The sequence below is a fragment of the Canis aureus genome, chromosome 13, assembly GCF_053574225.1.
Source record: "Canis aureus isolate CA01 chromosome 13, VMU_Caureus_v.1.0, whole genome shotgun sequence".
Classification (NCBI taxonomy): Eukaryota; Metazoa; Chordata; class Mammalia; order Carnivora; family Canidae; genus Canis; species Canis aureus.
In genome coordinates, this window is record NC_135623.1 from 44696366 (window position 1) to 44709680 (window position 13315).

At 37.3% G+C, this 13315-nt stretch overlaps 1 protein-coding gene across 24 annotated transcripts in view; it reads left to right on the plus strand.

The window, feature by feature from the left end:
- The window catches only part of APAF1 (apoptotic peptidase activating factor 1), a 144443-nt gene that overhangs the window by 54501 nt on the left and 76627 nt on the right, over positions 1 to 13315 (plus strand). For 22 of the 24 annotated variants that reach the window (XM_077845988.1, XM_077845984.1, XM_077845990.1 and 19 more), the window contains 5 exons: positions 567 to 695; positions 3427 to 3552; positions 5563 to 5682; positions 7973 to 8089; positions 10718 to 10843. In XM_077845988.1, the coding sequence (XP_077702114.1) occupies positions 567 to 695; positions 3427 to 3552; positions 5563 to 5682; positions 7973 to 8089; positions 10718 to 10843 (618 nt within the window). Of the gene's footprint in view, positions 1 to 566; positions 696 to 3426; positions 3553 to 5562; positions 5683 to 5940; positions 6050 to 7972; positions 8095 to 10717; positions 10844 to 13315 lie in introns of those variants that run through there. The other 2 variants (XM_077846004.1, XM_077845997.1) reach the window with 2 other exon arrangements.

Here is a 13315-nt window from a genome sequence, read left to right on the forward strand (position 1 = left end):
TTGCATTATTCAAAAATAGCTTTTTTTGTTCAAAAATGGGGAAATGATTGTAATGGAGTATTTTGATATCCTCGAAGAGAAATATAAATAGTTGAGCTAACTTTTCTTTTAGTTGAGCTAATTTCATGTTAGCAAGCCTCTGCTCTATATTATTTCGATCATCTTCATTTATGAATATCCATTTTCCTCTTATGAATAAACAAGCATTCAGGAGAACTTCTCTGTATGTTAATTTGGCTAGGCTATTCATTTAGTCACAAAAGTTTTAGTTCTCCCTAGGCCAGCTTGAAACATCATCTGTGATAAATTTTTCTTTAAAAGAAACATGTTTCAAGATGAGCAGTATTTTAAAAGTATGCTTATACTGATTTGTATTTTATTTATGACTGTCAATAATTATGCCAGTTATCAGTAATTGTATCTTTTCAGGGCTTAAAAATTTATTTATTTATTTATCTAAATTTTTTTTTAAGGACTTAAAAATTTAGATTCAGTTTGAGTATACCATATTTTTTTTATACCATATTTTTTAAAGTATTTTACTTTCACCTATTTTATATTGACAGCTATTTGACATTCATACTGGTGGCTTATTGGCAGAAATCCATACAGGCCATCACAGCACCATCCAGTACTGTGACTTCTCCCCCCAAAATCATTTGGCAGTAGTGGCTTTGTCCCAGTGCTGTGTGGAGGTGAGTGGTTTACTTACTCTTTGAAGTTAGGTCTCCAGAAGTACAAAGATGCCAAAGAATGGGCTCCTTAAACCATTAACTACTGAGGATGTTTGAGAAGTAGTAGAGCATTTTCTTCACAGCATAATGACCTATAGCTTTAGGATATTAAACTGTATAGCCAGCTTTCTTATTTTAGCAGTGATCAAAGATTTGATTTAACAGTATGACAGGGAATGACAGTGTCACCAAATATTTATTGAATGGCTAGCATGTGCCAAGGTCTGGGGACACAGTGGAATGACCACTGGTTTCCTGGGCAGAAACAATGGCATCTCTTAAACAATATAGGCATAGACTCTTCTGTAAAAGAAATAAGAGATGAGTCCAGTTCAGATTTCTTAGATCATTGAGAAGAATAAGATGAAAGTTGAGTTTAGAATTGGTTAACTTAGGATGTTCATTGGTAAGCAATAATGAATAAAATGACTCTTATAAATTACCTATATTTATAATTTTGTACTTACCCGATAGATTTTATATTCAGAGTCCATACCTAATTGATCCTGGAAGAATTTCAAGAATGAAATGGTCTGTGAATGGCCATATTTCTTTTAAAAAGCAGTGAATTTCTGGTATTTTTTTCTCCAAGATGGATTAGTTTTTCCAAGCTTTGTTACTACTTACTCCTTGAGTGGGTCTTACCATAAGGTAATTTGAAGATACTTGTGATGACAGTCCAAGAAGGTGGGTATGGGCCTTTATCTGGAAAATAGAGAAATCTACTTGGTTCACAGTCTATCCTCCAAGGAAACTTGACTACTGCAAGACTTTCATGTTCTGTGCTTATTTCAGCAATTTTTAGTGAGCTTGACAGACTTGTCCCTTACTGCAAAGCTGTTGGGGTAAGAATTTCTGAGCTGTAGCCCTTCAGCATGGAAATACACATAAGATGAGAGAGTGGATGTATTCTGTAAACTCTACTTAATTCCAAGTACAGAAGCAAATACAGTGCAACTAACACTAAAGAACGTTCCTGCCAAGAATTACCCATTGGAAGCATAGGCAGTGAGTGTGAACAAGCTCCAGCCCTGTTTGAAGTGGTGGGAAGAAGTAGGGTGCTGTGGGCAGTGTTCTTTTTAGCAAAGTCCTTGAATTGAAAGATTCAAATATGCTAGGAGATCTTGTACCTTACCTTAGATCCTCAGAGTAGATATGGTTAGAGATTTCCTCTCTCTGGGTTTTTGTCAGGATTTTTTAGGAAGAATGGTGGAGCAACTCCTTTTTCAGCCTTTCCTGTCACTTCTAAATCTCTACTCTCTGCTATTAGAAAGCTCCAGGAAATATTGCCTTTTTTTTTTTAACAGTAAGGACTTGGTTTGGCGGGGGGCTCTGATAAATGATGGGAGAGAACAAGAAGGAAAAAGGGAAGTATTTTCAAGAGAGAGTTTTTAGTTCTGGAACTACTTTCACTTTTGGCCTTTAGCTCTGTATGTCCACAGGAGCTTGGACTCTAGTGATTAGGCAAAGAAAATTTTATAAAATTAATTTATAACCATAGAACTCACTGATTGAAAACCACTGGGCATGTGATGAAGTACTTGTTTTGTCCATGCTTGTTCTGAAAGCATAAAGTAGGTCTGTCATTCAGAGTGTAATGAGAGGAACTCAGGCACATATGGTACTTCATTAGACTGGAATATATTTGAGTAATTTACAGCAGAACTCAGGACGAAGTACAGTCAGGGTGGCAGACACTGACAATTTGTAATATGCATGAGTAACAGAAATGTGTATATGTACAGTTAGCATATTCATTTATTGTAGGGTTTTGCTATTAGTTGAAATGAGGATTAGATGACAGTGGAAAATAGTCTATTTTTTTGATGATTAAAAAAGATAAAATGTTTGCATGATGCCAAATCAAAGCTTTATAATGTTATATTCAGAGAAGTCTTGCTTTCATCCCTCACCCTTCTGTCCAGTCTTTTTCTACTTCCTCAAGTAGATAACATTTTGTTTTTATTTTAACATTCCAACATTTTTTTGTACATATAAGCAGATATCTGTGTGCATTTTATTTATTAATTAAGATTTTATTTATTTGACAGAGGGAGAGTGGCAGGCAGCAAGAGAGGGAGAAACAGAGAGAGGGAGGGAGAAGCAGGCTCTCTTCTGAGCAAGGAGCCCAGGGTAGGGACGATGTGGGGCTCTATCCCAGGAACCTGGGATCATGACCTGAGCCGAAGGCAGAGGCTTAACTGACTGAGCCACTCAGGTGCTCTCTGTATGCATTTTAAATAAATAAATAAAATCTCCATATCTGTATCTGTTTATATTTACATTTATTTTTCATCTCTTATATATTGTGGATGTATCCAGATGTGTGTGTATAGTGTAATATATATATATTTTTCTGTAGAAATATATATGATATACTCTTTGCTTATTTTCTGTAAGGAATCTGTCCCACTGACTTAGTCACTGGGTGTTTTTATAGTTAAATAATATTCCATTATGTAGTTTATTCAGTTCCTTATTGATGGTCATTTGGGTTGTTTGCAGTTTTTTGCTATTAAAAGTAAGATGCAATGAATAATCTTGCACAAGGCATTCTGTAATTTTGCTAGTTTGTTTTGGGGCTATATTCATAGAAGTGAAATTACTGGTTTACTTTTTCTATTTTCAGTATTCTTGATATGTTCAAAATGCTTATGAATGTGATTTCCTATGTGCTATGTTTATTTTGTAGTTGTGGAACATGGACTCCTGTTTAAAAGTGGCTGATTGCAGAGGACATTTAAGTTGGGTTCATTGTGTGATGTTTTCTCCCGATGGATCATCATTTTTGACATCTTCTGATGACCAGACAATCAGGGTGAGAAATACTGAGACTTAATTTTTTACTTTCCTTCACCTTAAATTTCCACGTCCAATTACTTGCCAATTCTAATGGATTCTGCCTTTCCAGTTTCTGTCATTTATTTCCACTTTTTTTTTTTTTTAAAGGGAGAGAGAGAGGTGGGACGGAGAAGGGCAGAGGGAGAGGAAGAGAGAGAATCTTAAGCAGCCTCTACATGCAGTGCAAGCCCGATGTAGGGCTTTATCTCACACCCCTAAGATCATGACCTGAGCCAAAATCAAGAGTTAGATGCTTAACCAACTGAGCCACCCAGGAACCCTTATTTCTGCTTTTTCATTTAAAGTTCAGGTGTTCATTACATGTTGTCTCTCTCTCTCTCTCTCTCTCTTTCTCTCTCTTTAAAGATTTTGTTATTTTTAAGTAATATCTGTGCCCAACATGGGGCTTGACCTCAACAACCGAGATCCAGAGACACACACTGTGTACTGATTGAGCCACTCAGGCGCCCCAGCATGTTGCCTCTCTTAATGTATTAGTCTTTGGCACAGTCTTTTCTTTCTTGGTTTTCTGTATGCTGCTTCCAAGATACTTTCTTCATGTACAACACAGTCATGTCATTTTTGCTCAAAAACAGATAGTGGCTTTCTTGGCTACTAAAAGGAAGTAGGTACTCCTAAGTCTACACTGAACTTCTCCACAGTATGGCCTCATTCTGCTCCAGTCTTTCTTTTGGTTTATTCCTACAGGTAACCTAGACTAGACTGCTCACATTTTCTCAATACCCTGTAGTTCCCTGTTTCTTTTGCTTATGTTGTTTCTTATGTTTGGAATACCCCATTTCCCTGTCTCTTTCCTTGTTGAAATCTTAACAATCCTACAAGTTTTTCCAAGCCTGCAAAGCCCTTCCTAGTATTCCTTTTGGGGGAATGGCTCTCTCCTTAATGTCATATAATTCTATGTCCTTTTCTTATGGTACTTACCAAATTCTGCTATAAGTATAGATTTGCTCTACTTCTCACCTTCTGTATTCCACTGCTCCCCCAGCTTGTTCACACATCTTCCAACTGTAAGGTCTTTGAGGCCAGGGACCCTGGTTTACCCCTGCAGCATCTAATATAGTGTTTTATACATGTTGTAGCTGAAGGTTTGTTTTTTTTTTTTTTTTTTACTATTTACTGTATGCTAGACATTGTGTGAAGTACTATACTTATGTTTGCTAATTCTCACAGCAGTCCTTTTTGCAGCTGAGGAAATAGTTCCAGAAAGGTTAAGTCAGTTCTGCTTTAAGTGCCAGTCTCAATAAACTTGAACCAGAATGTAAATCAGCTCCCCGCTTTCTTCATCAAGAAGTCTTGTTAAAAAAAAGATCTTTTTTATTTTTATTTTTTTATTTTTATTTTTTTTAAAAAAGATCTTTTTTAAAAAAGATTTTATTCATTTGGCAGAGAGAGCACAAGCAAGGAGAGAGGCAGAGAGAGAGGGAGAGGCAAGGGTCCCCACTGACCAGGGAGCCCAACGTGGGGCTCAGTCCCAGGACCCTGGGATTATGACCTGAGCTGAAGACAGATACTTATTAAACCCACCAAGTCACTGTGGTGCCCTTGTTAAGAAGAGATTAATCATATCACTAAGCATACTGCTAACAGTGTGTTAGTGATATAGTTGATTTACATCCTGGTGCAGGCACCTTATCTTAGTATCAGACAGTTTGAGGACCAGCAGGAGTTCTTACTTTGATTAGCAATGCGTTAAGTAACCTGCCCAAAGTTGCAGCTTTAGGTGGAACAGGAGTTCATACTTGGGCATTTTGGCTCTAGCACCCATTATTCTTAATACTACTACCCATTATAGCATGTAATTAACAAATATTTGTTGAATTATAATCTAATAATTGAGAATTTTGTAATATCATAGGTATTTTGAGTGTGAAGCGTGGTTTGTATGTTGCTTTAAGAATCTAAGCCGCCTTTTTACATATTTTAGGATATGGTTATCTTATTTTTGTTTTTTTAATCTCTTAATTAGCTCTGGGAGACCAAAAAAGTATGTAAGAACTCTGCTATAGTGTTAAAGCAAGAAATAGATGTTGTGTTTCAAGAAAATGAAGTGATGGTTCTTGCAGTTGACAATATAAAACGTCTGCAGGTGAGTATTTTTCAGAAAACAATTGGAAAAACTGTTTTGATTGAACTCAATTTACATTTTCCTTGTTTGGTTTTGGACTTGGGATTAGGCATAATTGTGTAGTATCTAACAGGTGCTGGGTAGGTATTAGTTGAATAAATATGTGGGTCTTGAGCTGAGGCCTAAATATGCTTGTATTTAGAATGAAAAAAAGTGATACTTTGTCGCACTTCATTTCTTTCCTGTTGGATCACATTCCTTGATTTGCATGGAATCCAGGAGAACTTGAGACAGACCGAGGGTCGGATGGAGTTTAACAAGCTCTAAAGCTGTAAAGCTCCATTTGATGTAGTAGGAAGAACGGTGACTGTTCACTCTGGAGATACAGGTACAGCATAGGGTTTATTGCCAGCTGGTTTTGTGTGATGGTTGAGTAAATTGTACACTTCTCCGAGCCTCATTTTCTTCACCTATAAGGTCCTTTTTATCTTCAGAAATCAGAGCTGGATATAGAGAGAGTGAAGGTGGAATCTAAATTCTGGAGACAGATATGTGGGAGTAAACGGTCTGTGATGTGTGGTAATTTCTCCCTGTCTACTGTCGGGGTCAGAGTCAAGGTGTGAGATACCCCGTGGTCTACATTTTACAAGTTTCATTTTATTTATTTATTTATTTATTTATTTATTTATTTATTTATTTATTTATTTATTAATTATTTATTCATGAGAGATAGAGAGAGAGGCAGAGATACAGGCAGAGGGAGAAGCAGACTCCATGCAGGGATCCCCACATTTTACAAGTTTTATTATCATCCTTAATATGTTGAGGGTGGAGCTCCTAATGCTCTGTATTTCTGGGATGATTTGGGAGTGTGGAATTGAGTGTGCATGTCTTGTTAACTGATTTTTAGCAGGCTTGGGATATTTTTCATGGCAATATTCTTGTCAAGTTTAGTGTCCTTAAGCTTGTATTACCTTTATTAAAATAGTTGTCATAACTGTGAGACTTCAAAAAGAAGTCATCTCACTATAAAAGTATTTTATTCTGTGTCAGTGATTGTGGGAGAGTTTAGGGGATAGTTAAACTGACAAAAAAAAGTTCCACTTAAATGAACAAAACGTTTTTAGTCACTACTTAGGAAAATATGGACAATGAGAGAATGAAGAATAATTCATATAATTCATAATAATTGAGAGAATGAAGATAAATTCAGCTTTTAGCAATTCAGTCTCATTTTGAATACCTAATAGATCAGAATCTGCTGGATAAGATGTTGTAAATAAAGGCTACCTTGATCGATCCCCTGTAATCTTTGTACCTGAAACAAATGACTGCTTATTTCATGTTGAAAAATGATTTAAGACTTTTAGAGTGTAATAGAGATAGCTGACAGTTGATTCAAGCTTGAGAAGTAGTTTCCCTGGTCACATTTTTTTTTTTTTTAAGATTTTTATTTATTATTTAAAAAAAAAAAAGATTTTTATTTATTTATTCATGAAAGAGAGAGAGAGAGCGGCAGAGACACAGGCAGAGGGAGAAGCAGGCTCCATGCAGGGAGCTCAACATGGGACTCGATCCTGGGACTCCAGGATAACGCTCTGGGCCAAAGGCAGGCGCCAAACTGCTGAGCCATCCAGGGATTCCCCCCCCCCCCCCCCCCCGGTCACATATTTTAGTCGAATAATGAGAACTTTATTAATGAGACTTAAAATAATAATCATTGGCATTGGTACATATTATGAAATTAGGCAAGTCTAGCCACCCAGATTATGCTTATGGGTTCTCCAAAGCTCCTTTCTCCTCCTCTCAAAAAGGTAAAGAATCTTAATTTATATTGTTTTGTGTGCAATTTAGAGGATATAAAACCCATTTTTATTTGAATATGGTTTTTATGTATCCTCAGTCCCATTTCACAAGCCCCCTTGAAAAATATCCGAAAAGTATACTTTAACAAACGATAGCCCTATTAAAATGGGCTTTGTGAAGAAATGGAAAACAGGGTGCAGAGCTAGCTGTGGGATTATAAATCAGACAGATGTGTCTCAGGTGGTGGGCACAGCAGCTGCTTTTTAAACCTTTAAAGCTCATTTTATTTTATGAAAATGTATTTGAACCACAAAAGTGAAATGAAATGAAGGTGTGAAGTGCTAAATGCAGCTTCTGAGACTAGGATAGGGCTTCATTGTTCCCCTGGGAGCTCTTGTTGGTTATTTTCTGTGTTTCATTTTATTTTTTCAATTGAAGTCTCTATTCTAAAAAACAGAAACTGCTCTTACAGCCTCATAACTGATTGTGCCTTATTTTTCATTAGCTCATTAATGGAAAAACAGGTCAGATTGATTATCTGATTGAAGCTCAGGTTAGTTGCTGTTGCCTAAGTCCACATCTTCAGTACATTGCATTTGGAGGTGAAGATGGAGCCGTTGAGGTATTGTGTTCCAGTCTTCAGAGTCCTTCTGTGCAGGGAAGTTATTTTTTTAAAATGAATTATGTGTCTGGTGTTGTAGACTTACACTAAAGAAACCTTTCTGTAGTATATTAATCATTAGTCTTCTGTTAGCCTAAAAATCATCTTACAATCCTGTTGGTGGTATATTTTTCAGATTGCCTTTACTACTGTCTCTCATACCTTTTGTCTCTTTGTGTTCTCATTGTCTACCTAGTTGTTTTGCTGTTCTCCAAGTATATCAAATACTGTCAGAGATTTAGCTATCTGTGCAAAGACCATTTTTTTTCTCTCCTTAGAGACTCAGCCTTTGGTGTCTGTTTCCATTTTGGTTCCGATAAGGTTCATTGGGGATGTCTGTGCAGGGTTGCCTAATGCCTACCTGTTTCACCAACCCTTTCTGTTCTACTTTAGTATTAGAAGTATTCCTCTTTACCACCTGAAATCCTTAATAAAGAAGACCAAATAGATCTTTAAAAATGCCAAAAAAGTATAATAAAAATGATTTTATCACAAAGCACGCTGTCTTTAATTGTAGAATAGTTTTTCAAAGAACATTGGTTCCTTTTCTCACCCAAACTTTTTGAAATTATTTCTTAATTTATTAATTGTGACAGTAGCCACATGTATTTTACTTTGGATTTATTTTATAACTAGATACACAAATATTCTCCAGTCTGTATTGCCCCACAAAGAGGAGACTAGACTATGTGTTTATAGACAGAGCGAAGAAGGGAGCGTTTAGAAAGTGATGTCAGTATTATATATTTGGCCATTTGGCATGGGTTAAGGTTTTGTTTTGTTTCTTTTCATTGTGAAAAATTATTTTGAAGATGGGTGCTGTTCTGAAAAAAGTATATTATGGATGTTTTTTTAGCAAGGGATCGTTGACATTTATGACTGAACCTTAGTCTTCCCTCAGTCTTCTGTCTCAGATTGGTGTATATTATTATTCATTCTTGAAGGATCTTTGCTTCCTCTCTTCTTTTTACCTTGTTGTCAAGCCAGCCCTACTTTTTTTGTTTTTACTATCTAAATGTCTTGAAATAAGCCATAGAGATAGTTTAAGGAAATAATTCAGAAAACACACATGTGCCTCATCCATATCCCTGTCCTCCTCAAAGTCATAAAATAATATAAATATTATTAATTACCAATATTTAACTCTGTTTAACCTGTAAGATGACATTTTCATGTGGTTGGGCATAATCATCAAATAATAACAGCTACCATTTTTAGGTATTTATCAAATTATTTTATGGAATTACTATAACGCCCTGGATGGTAGGTGATGTTATTCCTGTTTTACAGATGTCTGAACTCCTAGTTTCCACAACTTTCATTAAATCAGTAAATGGCAGAACTAGAATTCAAACCCTGGGTCTCTGAGTCATGGTGTTCAACTATGATGCTAGCCTGCCTTTGTTTGCCCTATGCAATTGTAAGATTGTCTGTCCTGCTCATTGGGGAACCCTCTCACTCACACAGTTTGCCTTTTATCAGACACACAGGTTAGGTTTGAATTTCTATAATGTCCTGTATTAGCATCATTTGTATTTTCCTTAGGCTTCCTTGAGTACATTTAATTTGGGCAAAAGAACTTGTTTTGTTTTGTTTTTGGTGAGTTCACTTGAAAGCCTTTTTGACATAAGTCGTTAGTTTTTGAGTTCTGTTACCACTTTCTTAAACTTTGCATTTGGTTAGCCCTTTTAAGTCTTCTCAGTGTACTTTCCCCAGCCTACTCCTCTCTTTTCTGCTGCTTACTTCCCTCATCACCCCCTATCTTTCCTTGTATGTGTTGTTTAATAAAGAGCTTGCCTTGTCTCTCATCTGGAATTTTTTTCTTTCTTTTCTCTCATCCATCTTTTTTTTTTTTTTTTTTTTTTAAGATTTTATTTATTTATTCATGAGAGACATAGGCAGAGGGAGAAGCAGGCTCCATGCAGGAAGCCCGATGTGGGACTTGATCCCAGGTCTCCAGGATCACACCCTGGGCCAAAGGCAGACGCTCAACCGTTTAGCCACCCAGGGGTCCCTCTCTCATCCATCTTAAATGTCATTTTCTTCTTAGAGGCTGAGTCCAGGCTGCCACTTATTTGATGAATTGTGTAGTTGAGTTCTCAGAAGGACCACTGGTTCCTACTGCTCTCTGGTCATTCCAGTGAGTGTATTATTTTAGGGTGTGTATGTGCATGCATGCATTTGCGTGTATATATGTACCACTCATTTGTATGTCTTTAATTAAAATGAAAGCACTGTGAGATGGAAATTTTATTCCTTTCTGTAGCTTAAATTTTTAAAAATTTTTTAAATTAAAAAAATTTTTTTTGTTAAAGAGTTTTTAAAAACTTCTTTATTCACGAGAGACACAGAGAGAGAGAAAGAGAGAGGCAGAGACACAGGCAGAGGGAGAAGCAGGCTCCATGCAGGGAGCCTGACGTGGGATTCGATCCCGGGACCCCAGGATCACACCCTGGGCTGAAGGCGACGCTAAACTGCTGAGCCACCAGGGCTGCCCTCTGTAGTTTAATTTTAATTAAATGTCTTTGGGTAATTCCCGGGTGTAGCTGAATTTCTTGACACTAATATCTGTGGTTTTCTATTTTGAAGATTTTAGAACTCCTAAACAACAGAATCTTCCAATCCAGGATTGGGCACAAGAAAACTGTGCGGCACATCCAGTTCACAGATGATGGGAAGACTCTTATTTCAAGCTCTGATGATTCTTCAATTCAGGTGAGGGGAAGGATTAAGTTCCAGCATATATAATACTGACTCTAGCAAAGGAACACTTTAGTTGTGGCTCAAATCTGGTGTGCATTTTAAACATTTCTTTAAGATCATATTACTTTGGCCATACATTCAGATTATGCACATAGAATTAGATGAAACCCATTCATGTTTCATATTTTTCTGAGACCATGAGTGGGGAGGAGGGGCAGAGGGAGAGGGAGAAGCAGGCTCCCACTGAGCAGTACCCTGAGATCATGACCTGAGCCAAAGGCAGACCCTCAACGGATTAAGCCACCCAAGCGCCCCTGGCCTCTTGTTTTAAAGGTTTTCCTCAGCTATGTGGTGATCATTAGCTACCAGAATACACTAAAAGGCTAGTTGAAAGCTCTTATGTGTTGCCTGAGACCTTTTCTGAAAAATGATCTGGATGGGGAATCTTTGTTGTCAGTATCTTTAGGTCTTTTGTCCTGGTCTTGTCAGATTCCTCGAGAGGAATCTTCTGGTCTTTCTGCCTGGAGGTTATGAATCTGGCTGACAGGTTCTTAGAACTAAGTGGGAAAGAGAACTGGGGTAGGTGTAGGATCTCCTTGTTTAGCGTGTAAACCTTCATTCACTTGATCCCCTTGTTCTCAAAACTATAATTCTGTCCTCAGTTGTGCTGGTGCCTTTTAATTTAGAGTCTGGTTTGCTCTCATTGTCTGGAGGAGCATTTTCTGCACTGTATTCTCTTTTTTTCCTCATAGTAACTTTGTATTCAATGATGGTTCTTTCCTTTTTTATACAAAATTAGTTTTTCTGAACTCTTTGAAAGAGTGGAGGAGGCCAACATTTCTAACTTTGTAGCTCTCCAACTCCTCCCTCTGTTGTTTTCATGAAGCATTAAAAATACATCTTTGTTCTTCCAAAGAGGTAAAGGAACTATACCCTAAAAACTATAGAACACTTCTGAAAGAAATTGAGGAAGACACAAAGATATGGAAAAATATTCCATGCTCATGGATTGGCAGAATTAATATTGTGAAAATGTCAATGTTACCCAGGGCAATTTACACGTTTAATGCAATCCCTCTCAAAATACCATGGACTTTCTTCAGAGAGAACAAATTATTTTAAGATTTGTGTGGAATCAGAAAAGACCCCGAATAGCCAGGGGAATTTTAAAAAAGAAAACCATAGCTGGGGGCATCACAATGCCAGCTTTCAGGTTGTACTACAAAGCTGTGGTCATCAAGACAGTGTGGTACTGGCACAAAAACAGACACATAGATCAATGGAACAGAATAGAGAACCCAGAAGTGGACCCTGAACTTTATGGTCAACTAATATTCGATAAAGGAGGAAAGACTATCCACTGGAAGAAAGTCAGTCTCTTCAATAAATGGTGCTGGGAAAATTGGACATCCACATGCAGAAGAATGAAACTAGACCACTCTCTTACACCATACACAAAGATAAACTCAAAATGGATGGAAGATCTAAATGTGAGACAAGATTCCATCAAAATCCTAGAGGAGAACACAGGCAACACCCTTTTTGAACTCAGCCACAGTAACTTCTTGCAAGATACATCCACGAAGGCAAAAGAAACAAAAGCAAAAATGAACTATTGGGACTTCATCAAGATAAGAAGCTTTTGCACAGCAAAGGATACAGTCAACTAAACTAAAAGATAACCTACAGAATGGGAGAAGATATTTGCAAATGACGTATCAGATAAAGGGCTAGTTTCCAAGATCTATAAAGAACTTATTAAACTCAACACCAAAGAAACAAACAATCCAATCATGAAATGGGCAAAAGACATGAAGAAATCTCGCAGAGGAAGACATAGACATGGCCAACATGCACATGAGAAAATGCTCTGCATCACTTGCCATCAGGGAAATACAAATCAAAACCACAATGAGATACCACCTCACCCCAGTGAGAATGGGGAAAATTAACAAGGTAGGAAACCACAAATGTTGGAGAGGATGCAGAGAAAAGGGAAAAAGGGAACCCTCTTACACTGTTGGTGGGAATGTGAACTGGTGCAGCCACTCTGGAAAACTGTGTGGAGGTTCCTCAAAGAGTTAAAAATAGACCTGCCCTACGACCCAGCAATTGCACTGTTGGGGATTTACCCCAAAGATACAGATGCAATGAAACGCCGGGACACCTGCACCCCAATGTCTATAGCAGCAATGTCCACAATAGCCCAACTGTGGAAGGAGCCCCGGTGTCCATCGAAAGATGAATGGATAAAGAAGATGTGGTTTATGTATACAATGGAATATTACTCAGCCATTAGAAACGACAAATACCCACCATTTGCTTCAACGTGGATGGAACTGGAGGATATTATGCTGAGTGAAGTAAGTCAATCGGAGAAGGACAAACATTATATGGTCTCAATTCATTTGGGGAATATAAATAATAGTGAAAGGGAATAGAAGGGAAGGGAGAAGAAATGTGTGGGAAATATCAGAAAGGGAG